Source organism: Hyperolius riggenbachi, chromosome 8 (assembly GCF_040937935.1).
Source record: "Hyperolius riggenbachi isolate aHypRig1 chromosome 8, aHypRig1.pri, whole genome shotgun sequence".
Classification (NCBI taxonomy): domain Eukaryota; kingdom Metazoa; phylum Chordata; class Amphibia; order Anura; family Hyperoliidae; genus Hyperolius; species Hyperolius riggenbachi.
In genome coordinates this window covers 206,076,085-206,094,694 of record NC_090653.1, presented here as the reverse complement: position 1 = coordinate 206,094,694, position 18,610 = coordinate 206,076,085, and the positions used below count along the sequence as shown (strand labels likewise).

At 43.1% G+C, this 18,610-nt stretch overlaps 2 protein-coding genes across 3 annotated transcripts in view; one reads left to right on the top strand and one right to left on the bottom strand.

Annotated features, from left to right (window-relative positions):
- NDUFA8 (NADH:ubiquinone oxidoreductase subunit A8) overlaps nucleotides 1–13,797 on the bottom strand; it is a 25,020-nt gene extending 11,223 nt beyond the window's left edge. Inside the window, 3 exon segments of the mRNA XM_068248124.1 lie at nucleotides 1,426–1,495; nucleotides 1,498–1,588; nucleotides 13,550–13,797. Coding sequence (XP_068104225.1) covers nucleotides 1,426–1,495; nucleotides 1,498–1,588; nucleotides 13,550–13,639 — 251 coding nt within the window. The 5' untranslated portion in view covers nucleotides 13,640–13,797.
- Nucleotides 13,798–13,854: 57 nt separating this feature from the next.
- The window catches only part of MORN5 (MORN repeat containing 5), a 56,266-nt gene continuing 51,510 nt past the window's right edge, over nucleotides 13,855–18,610 (top strand). The window contains exons 1-2 of one of the 2 annotated variants that reach the window (XM_068248125.1): nucleotides 13,855–13,962; nucleotides 16,176–16,323. In XM_068248125.1, the coding sequence (XP_068104226.1) occupies nucleotides 13,916–13,962; nucleotides 16,176–16,323 (195 nt within the window). In that variant the 5' untranslated portion in view covers nucleotides 13,855–13,915. Of the gene's footprint in view, nucleotides 13,963–13,993; nucleotides 14,088–16,175; nucleotides 16,324–18,610 lie in introns of those variants that run through there. The other variant, XM_068248126.1, reaches the window with a different exon arrangement.

Below are 18,610 nucleotides of genomic sequence, written 5' to 3'. Positions count from 1 at the left end.
AGGACGCAAGCCGCATACCATACTGCAAAGCATTCTGGGGCCCTCCCCTCGGCTGCTAAGGAGAAGTTACAGGATCAAGTTTCAGCAGCTTGTAACTCAGTCCAGCGCACAGCACTGAAAAATCTCCGGGCAGAGTACACTGCAGGAGTCCGCTATTGTTCCTAGCCACATGGCTAATTAATATTCACTGCACACTAGTGTTATTCAGTACAAGCTTTTCTGTGATCAGGAAGCAGGCAGGACATGACGACACATTTGGCTTCATAGGAGACAAACATGGAACCTGCCATGAGCTGTCAGGAGCATCAATCTCTGCATATACTATATACAAATTTTGTGAAGTACAAACGTGGACAGTGAAATGCATATGTAATGTAAGTACAGCCAATCTTTAGCTACTGATATATGTGTTTATTTTCTCTGAGACCTTTACCTAACAGCTCCTCTTTAAACACTTCCAGCAAAATGGACTTTTAAAAACACACTGCATACACTGCGTAACCACAAAACGCAAAAAAATAACAGTAACTGTGAAGCGCACTTGTCACTGAGTGTATGCTTCACTGTATGTAATGCAATACAACTTTTCCGTTCCTGTTACAGGGAATATGCGAACCTAGCCATAGAGCTAGTAATGCTGAGTACACACGTCCGATAAAGATCGTTCAAAAACGGACGATCCCGATAATTGGAACGATAATCGTGCGATTTTTTCACACAATTGTTTTTTTTTTTACTGATAACGATCATTATCGGTCAATCCAACCCGGCGGATTTTTTGGCCAAATGATCGCTCAATCGTTCGTGTGTGTACAGAGATCGGGCGATAATGTTCTGCGCATGTATTAAACAGCGGAAGTTTCGTGATTCTATCATTTCGAAACGCCGTTAACTAATGTACTAATAAAAGTTAGTTCTGATTTATTATGGAGTTGTTGTTATTGTTATTATTATTGTTTGACTATAACGTTCTTACTGTGAACCAGTTGTGTTTTGAACGTTCGTTCAAATGTTATGATTAAAAAAACAACACACACACACACACACACACACACACACACACTTTAGTAACAACAATGTTTATTTTACACATGTACAACATATTAAACAGGATATTTACAAATTGAACATTTGTGCAACTCTTTACGTGTGTACTACGTCGGCCGATATTTTGTCGCGTCACTTCCATTTGCGCACGCATCTATTATCGTTCGTCGTACTTTTCCAAAAAAATCGTTCACGTGTGTACACAGTCGTTCGTAACGAACGATTTTTCAAATCTCAATTTAATATCGTTCATACGTCATGAATCGTTCGTTACGAACGATCTTTATCGGACGTCTATACAAACCCTAAGAGCTCATCTATCAAATACTTTCAAAACAGTGCTACATTTTGAATAAACTTAATCTAAACAGACCATACCTAAAAAACTCCAGAGCACATTCATTCACTTTTTTGCCTTCATTCAGACACTTCCTGGGATCCTTCTCTTCCAGCGACACAACATGAAGTCCTTATTGGGTTTGTCACACTGAGATCCATAGTGATGGGCAGCAGCCTTCAGAACAGCAGAACTTATTTTGACCTATAAAATAATAAGGAAGGAGACAGACATTAAAACTTTTTAAAAGTTCAAAATCTGTGTGAACAAAACATAAGACAAAAACTATAGAGTAATGGGATTCTGCTTGTTTGCCAAAATTTTCAATGGCATGGAACTAAAAGTTTGTGAAAAGAGTTGCTCATATGAGGGGGGGAAAAGTTATACTTCCTCTAACATTGCAAAATCACGATCATGAACCCACTGTGCAATTTACCATGTGTTGTGGAATGATTTTTATGTGTGATAAGTTTGTTCTCCTGCTGTAATTATGTTTTGTTTTTTTTCAACAATTACATTGAAAAAAAAATGTAAACAAAAATCCAGCATGCACTATTTTTGCATTTGGGTAAATCAGGGATTGCATCATTGGGAATATGGGAATAGGACATTTACCTATCGATTACAACAATACACACGTTTCCCATGCTACGAAGTGCAGTCAAATTGCATGTGATACGATTCTCCAATCTAAATGCGTCCATTGGAATAGGGCCCTTAAACAGTGGAGAATATAACTGATCTGGGATACCTGGACTGATTTTTTTTTTTTTTAATTTTGTTTAAAGGTCTAGTTTAGCTTCCCACTTTTCGGACTGCACACTGAATGAATTAGCAATGTACAACTTTTTGTGCTTTCTACTTGCTACTGTATATCTTGAAATAAATATACTGAAAGTACCTGTCTAGCTTCTGGCAAGGTTGCATCCAGACATTCCTCATTGCCAGAAGAGTGGGAGATCCTTCCCCAGCATAAAGCAAGTCACGTGACCCCAACTCAACTCCTCACATTGAATATAAGCGTAAAAAGGGAAACCAGGCTGACAGTGACATGGAGGCTGCCATACTGAACGCCTTTAAAACAATACCAGTTGTCTGCCATTCCTGTTGATCTTTCTAGCATGAGTAGTGTCTGAATCACACACCTAAGAAATATGTGCCTAATCTAGAGCAGCTAATCTGCACGCTTATTCGGGGTCTAAAGTGTGAGAGACACAGGATCAAGAGGAATGCCTGGTAACTTGTATTTTTTTAAAAGGAAATCAATATGGCAGCCTCCATAATCATCCTCACACCAGGTTCCCTTTACATGTAACATTTCAGCACCCCCTAGGTCAGGGGTGTCAAACTCAAATAGACGGAGGGCTGAAATGAAAAACTTAGACCAGGTCGAGGGCCAACAGTCATATTTACACCTCCCCCCCCCCCCCCCCATTTGGAATGATCGCACAGCACCTGACAATTTGTACCGCATGCTACATGCTGCGGTGGGACAAAAATAAATAAAAAAGGAAATAGGTTAGCTAGGTAAGGGACCCCAGTATAGATTAGCTAGGTAGGATTCTCCAATATAGATTAGCTAGGTAGGATGCTCCAATATAGATTAGCTAGGTAGGTTTCCCCAGTACAGATTAGCTAGGTAGTTTCCCGGGTATAGATTAGATAGGCAGCTGTCCCCATATAGATTAGATAGGTAGCTGTTCCCAGGATAGATTAGATAGGCAGCTGTCCCCAGGATAGATTAGATAGGCAGCTGTCCCCAGGATAGATTAGATGGGCAGCTGTCCCCCAGGATAGATTAGATGGGCAGCTGTCCCCCAGGATAGATTAGATGGGCAGCTGTCCCCCAGGATAGATTAGATGGGCAGCTGTCCCCCAGGATAGATTAGATGGGCAGCTGTCCCCCAGGATAGATTAGATGGGCAGCTGTCCCCCAGGATAGATTAGATGGGCAGCTGTCCCCCCAGGATAGATTAGATGGGCAGCTGTCCCCCAGGATAGATTAGATGGGCAGCTGTCCCCCAGGATAGATTAGATGGGCAGCTGTCCCCCAGGATAGATTATATAGGCAGCTGTCCCCCAGGATAGATTGGATAGGCAGCTGTCCCCCAGGATAGATTGGATAGGCAGCTGTCCCCCAGGATAGATTAGATAGGCAGCTGTCCCAGGATAGATTAGATAGGCAGCTGTCCCCAGGATAGATTTGATAGGCAGCTGTCCCCTAGAAAAGATTAGATAGGCAGCTGTCCCCAGGATAGATTAGATAGGCAGCTGTCCCCCAGGATAGATTAGATAGGCAGCTGTCCCCAGTATAGATTAGCTAGGTAGGTGCCTCCAGCAGGTAGCCAGCCTGCTGCCCCTTTCTCCCTGGCCGCCGCTCCATTACCTCCTGGAGCGGCGGCCCCTCCTGCGCAGAAGTCCGCTCCCCTGATCCGCTTCGCATGCCCGGCTCCATGCCATGCCAGCAGTGACGGGAAGACAGCAGAGCGGCTCCCTCGGTAACATCGCGTATACAGGAAGTACTTCCTGGTACGCGCCTACTAGGTCAGAGCCGCTATGCTGTCTTCTCGTCACTGCTGCATGTCATGGCGCCAGGCATGCAATGAGGATCAGGGGAGCGAACTTCCGTGCAGGACGGGCCGCCGACTCCAGGGAGGTAATGGAGCGGTGGCCAGGGAGTAAAAGACCCCTCAACTCGTTAGGCGGAGCATGGGAGTGATAGAGCGTAATCACGCTCTATCACTCATACAAGGAGGAAGGGCAAACTTACAGTGGGAGGGGCGGAGCCGGGAGCATGGCCGCGGGCCAAAGTCAATGTTAATTAAGAAAGCACTTGCGGGCCAACTTTTCTAGCGGGCCAGAGTTTGACACATGTGCCCTAGGTATTGGTAGTGAATGTATTGAATGCCTTGAGGTATATTATTGGCAAGTACCCAGCTGGTGCACGGGGGAAGCTGATAGGTGGTGAGTTTCCCCATCTTCAGCCTCCTGTGTGAAAAAGACTTTGGGATAATTCCATACTACAGAGAAGTGCGGGCCATGACTGCAAAGTTGTGCAGTAGGCATGAGCACCGTTGCCCCCTATAGCTGATGTGCTCCACATCGCGTTCCATCACATTCCGACTCTCTTATACTTCCTCTTTCTAACCCAGAAGGAGGAATTACTGAAGTGATGCAGAACTCGATTGAACATGACATAGAATGCATCAGCTATAAATGGTGATAACGGCCACAAGTTTAAAGGCTCGGTTTTGCTCAGAATGTGTAATCTGAACAGCAGTGCTCTGTGGAGCTCATGCCTAATGTGCAGTTTGAGCTGTCAGGTTTTGGAAATTTATAGCTGGCTGCAAATTAAAATGTAAAGGTAATTTCTAATAAAATGAAGTTGCAAAAAGACATGTGCAGCACTGATTTGTTTCTGGAGATTTCATAACAAAAGTGGATAAAAAAAAAAAAGTAATCTGATTTTAGAATCGGTTTGCTCACAGGACTGATTCAACTGTCGTTCCAAACAATAAGACTGAATCATGTATGGCTACCTCAAGAAGGATTAAGGGCCTATTATTATTATTTAGTATTTATATAGCGCCATCATATTCCGCAGCACTGCACAGACTACATTGTCTTGTCACTTAACTGTCCCACAGAGGGGCTCACGATCTAATTCCCACCATAGTCATAAGTCTATGTTTGTATTGTGTAGTGTATGTATCGTAGTCTAGGACCAATTTAGGGGGAAGCCAATTAACTTCTCTGTATGCTTTTAGGATGTGAGAGGAAACCAGAGTGCCCAAAGGAAACCCACGCAGACACGGGGAGAACATACAAACTCCGTGTAGATAGTGCTCTAGCTAGACTTCAAAGCAGAGACCCAACTCTGCAAGGCGAGAGCACTAACCAATAAGCCACCGTGCTGCCTCAGCACTGCTTCAGCAGTGGAGCTTTACGACATGGAGTACTTCAACACCTCTTCTGCATCAGTTTCTCTGGATCCACATTTTGGATGTGGCTATCAATCACCGTATGGAAAACAGATGCATGATGCAGTAATCTTCATCAGAAAAATCGCGCTTACTGGAAACAGGCCCATAGGCATTCATTGGAGTCAGTTTTTCTGCATCCAGAATATGTGTGGTGGAAACAGGCCCTTATAAGACTGTCTGTTGTATGTGAAAAGTGTCAAAAAGAAGATGCTACTCTAGCTTAGCAGCAGGAAACCTCAGAGAACAGTTTTCCAATCACAGCACAAAGCCTTGTAGTTAGCTGAATATAGCATACAGGGAGTGCAGAATTATTAGGCAAGTTGTATTTTTGAGGAATAATTTTATTATTGAACAACAACCATGTTCTCAATGAACCCAAAAAACTCATTAATATCAAAGCTGAATATTTTTGAAAGTAGTTTTTAGTTTGTTTTTAGTTTTAGCTATTTTAGGGGGATATCTGTGTGTGCAGGTGACTATTATTGTGCATAATTATTAGGCAACTTAACAAAAAACAAATATATACCCATTTCAATTATTTTTACCAGTGAAACCAATATAACATCTCAACATTCACAAATATACATTTCTGACATTCAAAAACAAAACAAAAACAAAAACAAATCAGTCACCAATATAGCCACCTTTCTTTGCAAGAACACTCAAAAGCCTGCCATCCATGGATTCTGTCAGTGTTTTGATCTGTTCACCATCAACATTGCGTGCAGCAGCAACCACAGCCTCCCAGACACTGTTCAGAGAGGTGTACTGTTTTCCTTCCTTGTAAATCTCACATTTTATGATGGACCACAGGTTCTCAATGGGGTTCAGATCAGGTGAACAAGGAGGCCATGTCATTAGTTTTTCTTCTTTTATACCCTTTCTTGCCAGCCATGCTGTGGAGTACTTGGATGCGTGTGATGGAGCATTGTCCTGCATGAAAATCATGTTTTTCTTGAAGGATGCATACTTCTTCCTGTACCACTGCTTGAAGAAGGTGTCTGTAGAAACTGGCAGTAGGACTGGGAGTTGAGCTTGACTCCATCCTCAACCAGAAAAGGCCCCACAAGCTCATCTTTGATGATACCAGCCCAAACCAGTACTCCACCTCCACCTTGCTGGCGTTTGAGTCGGACTGGAGCTCTCTGCCCTTTACCAATCCAGCCACGGGCCCATCAAGACTCACTCTCATTTCATCAGTCCATAAAACCTTAGAAAAATCAGTCTTGAGATATTTCTTGGCCCAGTCTTGACGTTTCAGCTTGTGTGTCTTGTTCAGTGGTGGTCGTCTTTCAGCCTTTCTTACCTTGGCCATGTCTCTGAGTATTGCACACCTTGTGCTTTTGGGCACTCTAGTGATGTTGCAGCTCTGAAATATGGCCAAAGTGGTGGCAAGTGGCATCTTGGCAGCGGCACGCTTGACTTTTCTCAGTTCATGGGCAGTTATTCTGCGCCTTGGTTTTTCCACACGCTTCTTGTGACCCTGTTGACTATTTTGAATGAAACGCTTGATTGTTCGATGATCACGCTTCAGAAGCTTTGCAATTTTAAGAGTGCTGCATCCCTCTGCAAGATATCTCACTATTTTTGACTTTTCTGAGCCTGTGAAGTCCTTCTTTTGACCCATTTTGCCAAAGGAAAGGAAGTTGCCTAATAATTATCCACACCTGATATAGGGTGTTGATGTCATTAGACCACACCCCTTCTCATTACAGAGATGCACATCACCTAATATGCTTAATTGGTAGTAGGCTTTCGAGCCTATACAGTTTGGAGTAAGACAACATGCATAAAGAGGATTATGTGGTCAAAATACTCATTTGCCTAATAATTCTGCACTCCCTGTAGTTTACTACCAGCTATCCAAAACCTAAAAGTTTGAAAGGGTACTGTCCACCCAATAAGGTTAGTGGAATTTCCATATGAGGGTTCCTGCTGAGCCCCCTCAGGTATACTAACACCAAAAGGTATTTTCTACAGAACACACTAAATTGCAGCCTGCTGAAGAACCAGTTGTACAATGAAAGACTAGAATGTAATGTAGTGCCACTCACCACTTTACTAACAGTAACACTTCAGGATATAAAGGGACCTAAGTATAAAGATGATAATTAGCTGAACACTAAGTGGATTATGTTTTTCAGACTGTCATATTTACAAGTGAGGCAGGGGCAGCATAGTGATGTAGTAGTAGATAGCACTCTTGTCTTGCAGCAAACCAATTTTACCACCTTCACGTAGTGTGAGATTGGTAGGTAAGCACTCATATTACATAGAAGTGGTAAAAGTGGCCAATCAAAATTGGATATTTGATTGCACCTTTAGTCCAAGGTTCAAATCCCAAGTACAACCTGACGAAGCTCGCAAGGAGTGGGCGTAACGCGTAAGTTGCCGAGGGTTACATCCCGCACCTGCGTTGAGCAAACCCTGACAGGCTGCAGTCTCAGCTACACTAGCAAGATTCCAACTGCACACTGCAAGACGTGGATGGTTTCATTCACCATCAGAAAACATGAGCTGGGCGAAAGTATTTGTAATGGTCGCCAGAGTGGTGAGATAACCTGGGGTTGAACCAGCATATCAAAGTTTGCAGTTCTGACTTTTCACACAGGAGTCTTTAGGCCAAGCCGGCGTATCTGGTAGTTAATGTGGCCGTTTTGTTAACATCTTCACACACTGTGTCTACCCACTCTGAAGAATCCGAAAGTGTGGTGGTACCGGTACAGAGTATGATGTGGGACATGCATGGCTGTGAGGTTTGTAAGGGAACGCTCCGCAGTAATTTTATGTGACTGAGTAAGTTTGGTGAATTTTGTTGGTAAATAAAGTAAACTAAATTATGGTATACCTGCGTGAAGTCACTGATTTTTGTTGAATCACATCTATCTGCACAGAGTTTGCATGTTCTCCCGGAGTCTGCGTGGGTTTCAACCGGGCATTCCAGTTTCCTCCCACATCACAAAAACATACAGACAAGGGCAGGGCTCTCTCACCCTTTTGCATATTGGAATTTTTTTACACATTTTATTCATCATGTTACTTTTGTAAAATATATATATATATACATATACATATATACATACACATACACACACAGTACAGACCAAAAGTTTGGACATACCTCATTCAAAGAGTTTTCTTTATTTTCATGACTATGAACCTAGTAGTTTCACACTGAAGGCACCCAAACTATGAATTAACACGTGGAAGTATAGTACATAACCAAAAAGTGTGAAACAACTGAAAATATGTCATATTCTAGGTTCTTCAAAGTAGCCACATTTTGCTTTGATCACTGCTTTGCACACTCTTGGCATTCTCTTGATGAGCTTCAAGAGGTAGTTACCTGAAATGGTCTTCCAACAGTCTGGACGGAGTTCCCTGAGATGCTTAGCACTTGTTGGCCCTTTTGCCTTCACTCTGCGGTCCAGCTCACCCCAAACCATCTCGATTGGGTTCAGGACTGGTTACTGTGGCGCAGCACCCCATCACTCTCGTTCCTGGTCAAATAGCCCCTACACAGCCTGGAGGTGTGTTTGGGGTCATTGTCCTGTTGAAAAAATAAATGATGGTCCAACTAAATGCAAACCGGATGGAATAGCATGCCACTGCAAGATGCTGTGGTAGCAAAGCTGGTTCAGTATGCCTTCAATTTTGAATAAATCCCCAACAGTGTCATCGGCAAAGCACCCTCACACCATCACATCTCCTCCATGCTTCACGGTGGGAACCAGGCATGTAGAGACCATCCGTTCACCTTTTCTGCATCACACCAAGACACAGTGGTTGGAACCAAAAATCTCAAATTTGGACTCATCAGACCAAAGCACAGATTTCCACTGGTCTAACGTCCATTCATTGGCCTCGATTCATAAAACTGCCTGCGAGCGGGGAAAGTCGAGCGGGGAAACACCGCTGTCGGTATTTCCGCCTTCAGGGTGGTAATTCATAAAAATTTAGCTACTTGTGATATACGTGCAGAGATACTCCGCTGTAGGCAGGCGTTAGGCTGTCGGGAGACGTGCGGAAACAGGGGAAGCAGGCGGAATCCCTCCGTGCGGTGTTCTCTCTGCAGCTGCTTGGGAGGTCTGTCCCATTCACTGCAACGGATTCCGCACGCTTCTCGCCACATCAGAGGTAGCGGTAATACCCGTCCGCATACCGCTACCTCTAATCTTTATGAATTGACATTTGTTACTGTTGCTGTGATAATCACCGCGCAAGGCGGTGATTGATCACTCTGCTCGCAAATGTCGGCTTTTCATGCGGAAAAAGCCTTTATGAATGCATATTTTGGTGTGTGGTCGGTAAAGTGAGCGTTTTTTTGCATTTCCGAATGCGGGAATGCTTTATGAATCGAGGCCATTGTGTTCTTTAACCCAAACAAGTCTCTTCTGCTTGTTGCCTGTCCTTAGCAGGGGTTTCCTAGCAGATATTCTACCATGAAGGCCTGATTCACACAGTCTCCTCTTAAGGAAACTCTGAAGCGAGAATAAATCTCGCTTCAGAGCTCATAGTTAGCAGGGGCATGTGTGCCCCTGCTAAACCGCCGCTATCGCGCCGCTAAACGGGGGTCCCTTCACCCCCAAACCCCCCCCCCCCCCCCCCTGCAACACTTGGTCGAAGACTTGGTCGTTCCTGGAGGCAGGGCCAACAGCTGCAGCCCTGCCTCCAGTCGCGTCTATGAGCGGCGCATCGCCGCCTCTCCCCCGCCCCTCTCAGTGAAGGAAGACTGAGAGGGGCGGGGGAGAGGCGGAGATACGCGCTGACAGACGCGCATGGGGCAGGGCTGCAGCGGTTAGCCCTGCCCCAACCAGGAAGCACTCCCCCGCTGCACCGAGGGGATTTGGGGGTGAAGGGACCCCCGTTTAGCGGCGCGATAGCGGCGGTTTAGCAGGGGCACGCATGCCCATGTTATCTATGAGGTCTGAAGCGAGATTTATTCTCGCGTCAGACTCTCTTTAAAGAGACACTGAAGCGAAAAAAAAATTATGATATTATGATTTGTATGTGTAGCACAGCTAAGAAATAAAACATTAAGATCAGATCCATCAGTCTAATTGTTTCCAGTACAGGAAGAGTTGAGAAACTCCAGTTGTTATCTCTATGCAAACAAGTCATTAAGCTCTCCGACTAAGTTAGTCGTGGAGAGGGCTGTTATCTGACTTTTATTATCTCAACTGCAAGTGAACTGTTTACTTTTTCTCTGCTAGAGGAGGGGTCATTACTTCACAGACTGCTCTGAAAGACTCATTTTGAATGCTGAGTGTTGTGTAATATGCACATATTATAGAATAATGCAATGTTAGAAAAAACACTATATACCTGAAAATAAAAGTATGAGAATATTTTCTCTGCTGCTAATCTTCTAGTAATTATTCATAGTACACAACCAATTCATTATATCATATATTTTTTTTCGCTTCAGTGTCTCTTTAACAGTTGTTCTAGAGATGTGTCTGCTGCTAGAACTCTGTGTGGCATTGACCTGGTCTCTAATCTGAGTTGCTGTTAACCTGCGATTTCTGAGGCTGGTGACTCGGATGAACTTATCCTCCGCAGCAGAGGTGACTCTTGGTCTTCCTTTCCTGGGGCGGTCCGCAAGTGAGCCAGTTTCTTTGTAGCGCTTGATGGTTTTTGAGACTGCACTTGGGGACACTTTCAAAGTTTTCCCAATTTTTCGAACTGACTGACCTTAGTTTCTTAAAGTAATGATGGTCACTCGTTTTTCTTTACTTAGCTGCTCTTTTCTTGCCATAATACCAATTCTAACAGTCTATTCAGTAGGACTATCAGCTGTGTATCCACCTGACTTCTTCACAACGCAACTGATGGTCTCAACCCCATTTACAAGATCAAGAAATCCCACTTATTAAATCTGACAGGGCACACCTGTGAAGTGAAAACCATTTCAGGTGACTACCTCTTGAAGCTCATCAAGAATACCAAGAGTGTGCAAAGTAGTAATCAAAACAAAGGGTGGCTACTTTGAAGAACCTAGAATGACATTTTCAGTTTCACACTTTTTGGTTATGTACTATACTTCCACATGTGTTAATTCATAGTTTGGATGCCTTCAGTGTGAATCTATAATGTTCATCAGTGTTCTCCCCAGAATATTTTTCCAGCCGGGTGGCATAAAAAAGTAGCCGGGTGGGGAGGGTCACACTGGGTTCAAGAGGGGGGGGAATAAGCTAGGTACTACTGGATGTGTGGGGGACAGACCAGGATAAAAACAGACACACACACACACACACTGTACACACACACACACACACACTGTACACACACACACACTGTACACACACACACACTGTACACACACACACACTGTACACACACACTGTACACACACACTGTGTACACACACTGTGTACACACACACACACACTCTCTCTCTCTCTCACACACACACTTTTAAGGGGGGCAATCATCCAGCATGAAAGTACTCTGCTATGAATATTAGAAGGGGGAGGCTGCTGGATCATCTGCTTTGTAGTTTATAATGTAATAACTGCAAGCATTTTCCAAGTTTAGCTAAGATTGCACCTAAACTGCTTTTTTATTTTGTAGAAAGAAGGTCAGTAATGTCACCTTTTTTTATAATCTCAGCAGAAATCTGCTGCAACGTTACAGCTCTCCTCTCCACGTCTCACTAGTCATTAGGGAGGTCAGTACTGCGCAAGAGTGTGAAGCTAATCTAGTGCTTTCTGAATATAAAAGGCATTTAGCACAGCAACGGCTGCGAGACAGCCCCCCTCCCCCGTAATGACAGGAGACTTGCCGGTCGGAATGAATAGAGACAGGCGTCCCGCGGTACAACTTTATCTCTCCTGCTTAACTTCACAGGACCTTTCCCCGCCCCTCCACTACTCTACACTACGAAGGAAGCTGGGGAAGAGGGTGGAGAGAGCGTCCCTGACAGCGAGCTGGCTGCACAGACACAGCCGCTGCTGCTGTAATGATTCAAGAGGAGGAAGTAACTTGGCTACAGACCAGGGCAAACGGCAGCCGGGCGGGAGGGCAGGGTCAGGTGGGCGCTCCGCCCAGCTGAAAGGCTCTGGGGAGAACACTGTTCATAGTCATGAAAATAAAGAAAACTCTTTGAATGAGAAGGTGTATCCAAACTTTTGGTCTGTACTAATATATATATATTTATATGGTTCTTTTCCGTTAGCCGGGCGCATCCGCTAGGTGGCGATAGAACTCCAGCAGTTACATCTTTCCCTACTATTCATGGCGGCCTGGAGGGGGAATAGTAATTATAGCCACCTAGAGGATGTGCCCAGCTAACGGATAAGTACTATCAAAATTTATATATATTTATATTTTTTATTTTATTTATTTTTTTATTTTTTTGGGGGGAGGGGGGTTGGTTTACTTTTACTGCAAACTGCCATTTTAAAAGGCAGTGGTACATCGGTGCAATTCAAATCAATAGGGCTGTGTCCCACTACTTTTCTCACAAATCGTTCACAGCTGGCACTTCATTAGTCCATTCAAGTGAACAGACCCCTGCTAGTCACCAATTTAAGTTAATTATAGTACAGTGATTAAACCACAGAATGCGACCATAATGCAGGGAGCACACTTGACCATGCAGAAAACTGTTCTGCATTTTTTAACAATCTCCCTTTTTATTGGGGAAAAATATGGTATAATATTTTATAAAACCATGCATAATGCATGTGTTGCCCCTCATAGGAAAGAATTGTATGCAAGTAGCATGCCGGAAGATCCAACAGGCTGTGCAATTTTAAAATGGTAACGTAATTTGCAATGCGGTTCATAGTCTTCTTTTTGGGTACGTTTTACGCTACGCCGCAAAACACACGTGATTCAAACTAGTGTGTTCCCAGCCTAATTAATCAGATAGTCCTTTCATAAATATGGCATTTTACAACACAAGTAACAGTGAAGTTTTAAAGAAGCTGAATATTTGTGTTCTCCATAATAGAGACCTAAAAGTCGGATTTACTTCCGTATTATAAGTTGCTAAGGTTTGAAGTGACAGCAGCTAAGCACCCTCTGTGCTAGACCAGCAGTACCCACAATGCATCACTGTATATTACAGGGGGGCTCTATCCCACATACACAGACTGAGCAGTGGAGCCAACATTCACACTCCGGCCTCATTATCAGGTATATTGTATGCTACATAACGCAAGGCAAACACAGCTACCTCCTTGACTTGCAGCTCATCTAACGTAGGTATTTCCACGACCCCGGGCATGGCTGCTTCTGTCCCACGGAAGGTCAGCTCATTGCGCATGCGCTATGCGACTCCTGTACACACGCATAATGACGGGCTGACGTCAGTACACAAGTTTGCCGTAAGGTGACCTCGATACTGTAAAATCTACTGGAATCGTGAAAATTGAGAATAAGTACACTGTCTGTGCTGCTATGCTCTTCCGATTCCTATACGCTCGCGTATACTCGGTTTTTCCGTCTTCCTTAGCGGTCTGCGCGGTCACGTGACCGGAGACAGCCGGGGTGAAAGCGTCTTATTTTGTTGTCATGGTAACAGCTTCCTCTGTGGCTAGACATGGAATACACGGGCAGCCAGTACCAGGGAGAGCGGCAGAATGGCAGGTATGGATGGATGGGGAGAGGTGACGAGCAGAGAATTCTGGAGTGTACATTTTCGCTTAGCCAAATGAGGAAATCCAGCAAACAGAAGACAAAATGTCCTGAGGCGTGTACAGTACAGTGCCCATGTACAGTGACAGTTTATATCACTGCTACTACTGCACAAAATTATTATTTTTATTATTAGGTTTATTTATAAAGCTCCAACATAAAACACAGCGCTGCTTGTACAATAAATAGAGGAAACAACACAACTTTATGCAATGATACAGAGATAGGTCACATATTGCGTGACCATGAATGCCTGGTACACACCATGCAATTTCTCGCCACATTAACAGTTTGAAATGATTTCTGTCAGGTTCAATCAGAAAAACGATCTGAAATCAGATCGGACCTGTCAGAAATTATTGTTTCGACTCATTGTTCTGATGGGAAATTGCATAGTGTGTCTCAGGCATAACAATACAATTCCTTGGAGGAAGTATTGTCTGATTCAATTGTATTATCGATCACCATTTCACCATAAGATTTATAGATTATTATTATTTAATATTTATACAGCACTGACAAACAACTTTCACAGCGCTGAACAGAGTATATTGTCACTTAACTGTCCCTCACAATCTAATTCCTATCATAGTCATATGACTATGTATGTATCATGTAGTGTATGTATCGTATAGGGCCAATTTTAAGGAGTAGCCAATTAACTTATCTATGTTTTTGGGATGTGAGAGGAAACCCACGCAGATACGCGGAGATCATACAAACTCCATGCAGATAGTGTGGGATTCGAACCGGTGATCCAGCTGCAAGGCAAAAGTGCTAACCACTATGCCACCGTATTCAGAATGGTATTCAGAATACGGTGCATGTTTTACGCATGATGAGTGTAGAGCATAATGCATTTTGTGTAACGTATTGCATTCTGCTCTACTCATTGGTCTTGATTCACTAAACCATGATAATTGATATCACGGTCGCGCTAGCATTTGCACGCGTTATAACACGCGTAATGTTTTGCGCACACTAACGTGAATTTTCGCCTCCAAAACGTGAATTTACATGCGAAAACGCGGCCTCAATACTTACAATTGCACTAATCTTGATGTTAATCACTGCTGTATGTTCGCCATCCTCGGCTATGGAATATGCTCCTTGAAGGATACAGTACCTATTATGAATATTTTGCACGACTTTTGTCTTCAATGAGGACTTGTATTTTTGCATATAAACCTTTTTGAGTTTCTTCAATATCTTTTATAAATATCCTTGTATTGACATAAAGTTTACGTAGGTGTTGTGGCACACCGTTAAGGATGTTGTCCTTCATATCTCCCTCTATGCAGAATATGATCATCATGGGGAGAAGCAGGCAGGGTGGGCTAGGGGGTGTCATGCTCGGCCGGGACGGGTAGCGTGTTGTCCAGGCGGGCAGCGTTAAAGCGGTTTAAAACTCTGACAAAATATAGAACAAAAATGTGTTTTCCTACTTTTTATAACCCATACAATTATCATATGTGCTTTTGTGCACAAGTATTATAATTCATTTAGAAATTATAACTTCCCAAAGTTCAGTTTATTTAATTTAGAAAGCTGCTGGTGCATTTTATTCATAACTGTTGTAATTCTGTTGTAAATGCAGCCAGCAGTGATTTCTGACCTGTGTTTCACTTCAGGACTCATTAGCATAAGTTTCTGCACAGCCAGGGAATGTTTACTTAATTGTATCAAGTAAAGTATGTATACAAAAGATAAGCTTATCACCAGTTTGGATACGGGCTGCCCCGGCAGGAGAAAAAGTCAGTCCTGTGATGTAACCCTTTAAATGCTGTTTTACTAAAAAAAAAAACACATTGTGTTAGTATATTATATGCTGTAAATAATCTTTTAGAGCAAAGAAGAAATACTGGGTTATAGTCCACTTTAAGGTGGGCGTCAGCAGGCCAGGCGCACACCTGAGTTCCTGTTTCTGCCTGGCGCCGCTCCCACACTTCCACCGCCTGAGGAAGCAGTGTCACTCCGCGTCATGGGCATTACCTGGCTCCAAACTTCTCCCTCTGCTCTCTCCTGTGAAGCACAGAGAGGAGGTGGACACAGTCAGAGGTGTTTAAGAGAAAAGACTGGCTGATGATGAAAACAATGAATAATGCAAAAGTGCTTTATGTGCACAAAATTTTCGTCATTTTTAAGTTTGTTTTTCCCTCTTGTAGACTAGAAGGTAAAGGAGAATATGTCCTCCCTACAGAAACCCGCTATGAAGGGGAGATGAAAGATGGAATGTTCCATGGTCAGGGAACACTATACTTTCCAAATGGAAGTAAATATGAAGCTCAGTGGAATTGTGGCATTGCACTTGAAGTAAGCTAAGTTCCATGAAAGATCTTGACCATACATGCTGTTTTGTGGAAAATGTTATTATGATTTACTGGCATTTATATTACATACTTGTTAAGCCACAAGAAATAATGATTATAGGAAAAGTCTAGCTGTGAAGACATTTTTATTAATCTTCATTAGATACATCTTATACTCCCCCCAATCCCTCTGAGTTCCATGTGTGGCATCACTCTGGGGTCATCCGAAAATCCATTGGCTTCTGAAGATGGGCCGCTCTATCATCACAGTTGCCCAGCCTACTTAGTCACTTGTGGAGGGATATGACTTGTACACCAAGCTCTCATTCTGGTCGCTGCTTATTGGTTTGATGGCTTGGTGGGGGTGTCATGTCTGTTGCAGTGTTTAATGTCCCCCAGGCATTCTTAAAGGGGGGGCTACAAAATTAACATGGTAGGGGTACAGCATTGTGGGATGAGCATTAGTATTTTTGGGCTCAGGAGCAAGGTATTGCTGGAGAGGGCATGCTAAGTCCACCACTTATAACCTCACTCCTTCCCCTTCTCATGAGAGGGACCCATTTCTCACAAATGGGGGTAGTTTTGGGATAATGAGACAGCAGTAGCACTCAGAGAATCCAGGCAGAGGGTGCAGGCATGTGACTGCACCATTGAGGGATCTCCATAGGTGAGTAGGTGGGGCATCAGAGGGAAGAATTAAAAAAATATATTCCTAGAACTGGCTTGTTTCAGGCATGTAACTTAGGCGTAATCGTATCGCGTAGATGGGGCTTTAGAGGTAATCTACGCAGGCCGTGATTAGTGTGCAGATAGCAAGCAGGCTTCAAGTGGCTGCCAGCCCACCCACCACTAATAGGTCTCCAACTGATGTATGACGCATGCTCCCGCCCACTTTACACTATAGCTGGGTACAGAATACCACAGGGGCCAAAAAAGATTTACTATAACAGAAGCGCTGAGCGATTTACAGAGTTTTTTTTAAAGCGCCTTTCCCTGCGCTTTGCTCTTAGAAAAGCACTTTTGTAAGCGCTTTTGCTGAGTGATTATGATTTTCACTTTGTGATGTCAGGGAGTGAACTCTTTGACCCGGAAATGAATAAATACAATGTAAATACATTCATAAAAGCGTTTGGGAAATCACAATACAAAGCGCTTTTTCAAGCGACTTGCGATTTCCTTATACTTTCCATAGAGCCAAAGCACTCAGAAAATGGTACATCTAGCGCGTTTGCGATTTTAATAAAATCGAAACGCACACATGTAAACAGTCTCATAGGAAATCATTGCACAAGGAGGGCAATTTCTGAAATATTTTTAACTGACTAATAAAGGTTATGTTTAAGTGCGCTAGGGGCTTGTCCTTTTGCAACACGTTGCATATATTTACTACCCCGAATACTGCTTTGATTTAGTTTTTGAGAAAATGTATTTAAGAAAACGTTTTTTAAACACAGTAAAATTACTTTTTGCAGTGGTACACTATACTATATAGCAAGTTCAAAGTTTGGCATACACATTTTATACATTTTAAAGCAAACCTGTGATCCCGGGTCAGGGCCCTCTGGAAGTTTGTGTGAATTATGTGAAATAAATTAAATTTCAAAATTGTAATTATGTATGTAATCGTACTTGCTAAATTTTACATACAATTTTGGGTAAGGGAAATAAGCACATTACGTTCATCACTAACACAAAGGCAGACGTATTGCAGAGGGACACAATGTAGACAGAGGTGGCACAGAGGGGGACAGTAAGGGAAACAGAGGTGACACAGTGGGAGGACAGAAGTGGCACAAAGGGAGACATTAAAGGGGAACAGAGGGGGACACTGGAGGCACAAAGGAGGTACAGGGGACAGAGATGGCACAGTGTTTGGACTTAAAGGGGTCTAAAAGCCAGCATTTCTACTTTGCTCTAAAAGATTCCTTACAGCTTGAAAGTTACTATCCCTGAAATATTTTTTTTTGCAGAACATCACTGGAATGGTTAAACAAAGCACGTTGTCCTGCTATTTAGCTTCACATCCAAACTTGAGATAACAGTATCTTTACACACGTCGTAACTACATTGGAATGTAAACAAACACAGTGTAACAAGTGAAAAGGAGCTCTCTGTGAAGCTCTCAGAGCTTCAGACACACACAGAGTTCAGAATAGCTCATTAGAAGATGTTAATATATAATAAAAAGCAGTTTGAATAAAATGCAATGACAGCATTTAGGGCACGATAAACTACACTTGTAATTTGTAAACAGACAATATTACTTATGCACAAAAGCAAATATGAAAACT